Genomic DNA, 4,534 nt, shown 5'->3' on the forward strand with positions numbered 1-4,534 from the left:
AAAAGCTATTTTCCTTTATTTGGTAGTTGAGAAAACTGAACCTTAAAGAAATTAAGTAACATAAAAGCTTCAAAAGCACTTCTAAAGCTCTCACATTTTGAAGTAGAGATACAATCCCATACTTGTCTGTCCATAGCTGACATGTTTAACCATCATTATAAACTTTGTCCTCCTGGCTCATTCTAACCTATCTGGCACATAATAAAAACACAACAAACATTTGTTTTAAAAAAAACTATAACCAAAGAATTCAAAGACCTCTACACGCAAATTAAGAGAAATTAAAAGTGACACAAAAAAGTGAAAAGACATTCCCACGTTCTTGAGTCGGAAGAATTAATATACTCAAATTCTCCCCAAATTAAGCTACAAATTTAACACAATCCAAATCAAATTACCAGAAATATTCTTCACAAATTTAGAAAAATCAATCACAGAATTCATCTGGAATCATAAAAGACCCCATATTGCCAAAGCAATACTGTGGAAGAAGAGCGGAGTAGGAGGCATCTCACTCCCTGACCCCAAAATACATTGCAAAGCTATGATAATTAAAACAGCATGGTAGCTCTGGCTCTCCTGCTGCCTCCTTCAAACGTCAGCTGTCAGCTCGAGCCAGTTGCTCAGCAGCCTAGTGCCTCTTTCACCATGGCCCTCAGTGATGCTGATGTGCAAAAGCAGATTAAGCATATGATGGCTTTCACTGAACAAGAGGCCAATGAGAAAGCAGAAGAAATAAATGCAAAGGCAGAAGAAGAGTTCAACATTGAGAAAGGTCGTCTTGTGCAAACTCAAAGATTGGAGATTATGGAAGACTATGAGAAGAAAGAAAAGCAGATTGAGCAGAAGAAAATTCAGATGTCTAATTTGATGAATCAAGCAAGGCCGGAGGTCCTCAGAGCAAGAGATGACCTTATCACAGACCTTCTGAATGAAGCAAAGCAGAGACTCAGCAAAGTGGTGAAAGATACATCCAGGTACCAGGTGCTGCTGGATGGACTGGTCCTCCAGGGCTTGTACCAGTTGTTGGAGCCCCGAATGATTGTTTGTTGCAGGAAACAAGACTTTCCTCTGGTAAAGGCTGCAGCACAAAAAGCCATCCCTATGTACAAGGTCGCCATCCAAAAGGATGTTGATCTCCGGATCGATCAGGAGGCATTCTTGCCTGAGGACATAGCTGGTAGGGTTGAGATCTACAACCGAGACTGGAAAATAAAGGTTTCTAACACCCTGGAAAGCTGGCTGAACCTCTTAGCCCCACAGATGATGCCGGAAGTCTGGGGAGCCTTGTTTGGTGCAAATGCCAATGAGAAGTTTTTGGACTAAGCCTTGGGAATGTGGAGTCCATCTCCTGCTCTACCGTGGAAGTTTCTGAGAATCTGAAGAGTCAAGGTTGTCTATGTGCCTTCTCCTTTGCTGTTTGAATACTGTCATCTATTTCCCCATGGGTTCCCCCTGCAGCCAGTGCCTTGGCCTAGTTGGTAATGACGGGAGAATGTTCCATGGAACATGATCAAGAACCTACCTCTAGTTCACTCCAGAGTCTAGTTTACTCCAGAGGAACATGGCCTGGAGCTGTTCTGTACCATGATGGCGAGGGGATCAGCTGGTGGTTTGCCTGGACGTCACTGAGCCCTGTTATTCCCAGGCTCAGTGACCTCTGCAGGGGCCTCTCTATGGTTCTCTCCTTCCAAGTCTCTGCTCTGAGGCTTCAGCTGCATGTAGGGCATGCATCCTTCCAGTGGTAGTTGCTTCCGTGTTACCTGTGTGGGCCTAGAAGTTTTCCTTGTCTGCAAAAGTGATTTAACGTCTAAACCATGGATCTGCTTTATTTCTTAAAATGAAAGGTGTATGTGGATCTCAAAAAAGAAAAAAAAAAGGCAACAGCATGGTAGTGGCACAAAAACAGGCATATGGACCAATGGAACAGAATAGAGACCCACCCAAGAAATAAACCCCCAAACATACAGCCAACTGGTTTTTGACAAAGGGCACCAATCGATCCAGAGGGGAAAAGAAAATCTCTTTAGCAAATAGTGCTGGAAAATCTGGGTATCGAACTGCAAAAAGATTAAATTACTCCTATCTCTCACTATTAACAAAAAATCAACTCAAAACGGATCAAAGATCTAAATCTAAGATCTCAAACTATACAACTACCAGTGGATAATGCAGGGAAAACTCTTGAAGACATTGGAGCAGGCAAAAACTTCTTAATTAAGACCCTTAAAACACAGGCAATAATCCCAAAAATGGACAAATGGGATTACATTAGATTAAAATACTTTTGCTCAGCAAAAGGAACAACAGTTAGAGTGAACCAGCAACCCTCAGAATGGGAGAATACATTTGCAAACTATGCCTCAGACAAGGGACTGATAACCAAAATATACAGGGAATTCAAGTCGCTTACTATCCAGAAAAAAAAATGATTAACCCAATTAAAAGATGGGCAAATTCGCTGAACAGACATCTAAGGAAGAATACAAACAGCAAAACAGCATATGAAAAAATGTTCACATCCCTTATCATAAGGGAGATGCAAATCAATCAATGAGATACTACCTAACCCCAGTCAGAATGGCTAAGATTAAAAAATAAACAATGATAAGTGCTAACAAGATTGGTGAAAAGGGAACTTTCCTACACTGTTGGTGGGAATAAAAATTAGTACAGCCACCATGGAGAACAGTATGGAGGTTCCTCAAAGACCTACAAATAGAACTACCATACGACCCAGCATTTCTACTCCTGGATATCTACCCAAAGGATAGGAAAATGCTCAGTCAGAAACATCCATGTTTATTGTGGCCTTATTCACAATTGCTAAGACATGGAACCAACACAATTGTCTATGAACAAATGAATGGATTGAAAAGTGTGGTACATACACACTGTGGAATACTACTCAGTCATAAAAAACAAGACCCTAGCATTCGATAGAAAGTGGACAAATATGAAAGACTGACTGCAGAATGAAGCAAGCAAAACTGTGAAAGAGAGACATTGTAGAGAGACATTGTATGTTCCCACTTAATATATTCTGAATGTCTGCACTCTATGGAGGAAACTGAAAGATTGGAGGATATAGAAGCATGGAGAACATTGCAGATACTGGAGACAAGGTGGGAGGAGGGTGCAAGGCGGGGAAGAGTGAGAGGAAAGGAATCAAGGAGAAAAATAGAGAGACAGGATATTTAAGGGACACGAAAATGGCAGATTGTCTGTTGATGATAACATGTATGACGATATCTTTAACTGAACTGGTGTGAAGTGTATTTATGCGAAGAAAATTTATTTTATAAGCTATTGTGATGTACAGTGATGGGATGTATAAATTTTAAGTTAATTTTTGAAAAGTATGATCAAATAGCCTTGAACTTGCTCCTAATATTTATAATAACCTGGCCCTTACCAGAACACTGAATACGCCCTACTCCCAGTCACATACTTAACCCAAATATCTACTTCAAAAGGACCCTCTAAGTCAGGTTATTTTATTCTTTTATAGATTTTCTTGAGATATTTTTGCTGTAGTGTGTATGCACTTGTTGGAGAGGCAGAGAGAGAGAGAGAGACAGAAAGTGAGAAATTCCTCCCTGGAGGAATGGCCATGCTGCAGTCCCTGCTTTTCTATTTTCTTCTTGGGATTTTGGGCACACACATACATGCCTAGTGTGAGATTTAAGCCTCCAGGTCTGGGACTCAAACTGTGGTTGACTATGTAGGAGTCTAGTGATGTAATCATCAAGCCTTCTGATGGTCCCCAGGTTATTTTATTCTAACTACCTAATTGTCAGACTGATTCTACCACTCTTATGCACAGCATAGCCTATGATCTTGTTTGGCTGGAAATTCTTTCAGCTTCTCAAATTTGCCAGCCTTATTCCTCCTACATGGCCTTTGCAAACGCTATGCCTTCTTCTGAACCATCTCCCCGCCCTTTTTCTCAGCAGCAGCTTCTATCTCTCCTTTCCATATTAGCTCATCCTCATTTCTTTGGGGCTGCTTTCCTGATCCTCTAGCCCGTGTTAGGTTTCTCTAAGCACTCTGTTGGATCCATGCTCTATTTCACAAGCTTCATCTCCATCTACAATCATTCAGCCCCTTGTGTGATAGCTTGATTAATGCCTATGTCCCCTGTCAGATCAGATATCCCTGAAGGGTAGGGAGGGTGTCTTTTTCAGGACAACAAGGAATCCACCACCCCTAACATCCAGCATAGCACCTGAATCATATCAATGAAGATCTGTCAATGAATATCTAGACTATTTCCTCATCACAGCTTTTAGCTTTTTATTATTCTTTTTTTTTTTTTTTAGAGAGAGATTTTTGCTATAGGGCACATGTGCTCACTAGAGATACAGAGAAAGACAGAGAGACAGAAAGCAAGAAATCACTCTCCCAGGGGGGATAGCCACACCACAATCCCTTTTCCTCCATTCTCCTCTCAGGATTTTGGGTGCACACGCACATGCACCCAGCATGAGGTTTAAGTCACCAGGTCCAGGATTCAAACCACAGCTGACAACAT

General features: G+C 41.2%; 1 protein-coding gene across 2 annotated transcripts; it reads left to right on the forward strand.

The window, feature by feature from the left end:
- The first annotated feature begins 648 nt into the window (after positions 1-648).
- On the forward strand, positions 649-1,326 carry LOC102477755 (V-type proton ATPase subunit E 1). 2 transcript variants are annotated; one of them, XM_006169678.1, is made up of 2 exons: positions 649-920; positions 1,011-1,326. In XM_006169678.1, exons 1-2 carry the CDS (start codon positions 649-651, stop codon positions 1,324-1,326), a joined length of 588 nt encoding a protein of 195 aa, XP_006169740.1. The 2 variants fall into 2 exon arrangements, with proteins under 2 accessions (XP_006169740.1, XP_006169739.1); XM_006169677.1 differs by having other exon boundaries at positions 649-1,326.
- The last annotated feature ends 3,208 nt before the right edge of the window (positions 1,327-4,534 follow it).

Source organism: Tupaia chinensis, unplaced genomic scaffold (genome assembly GCF_000334495.1).
Source record: "Tupaia chinensis unplaced genomic scaffold, TupChi_1.0 Scaffold147369_1, whole genome shotgun sequence".
Taxonomy (NCBI): Eukaryota; Metazoa; Chordata; class Mammalia; order Scandentia; family Tupaiidae; genus Tupaia; species Tupaia belangeri.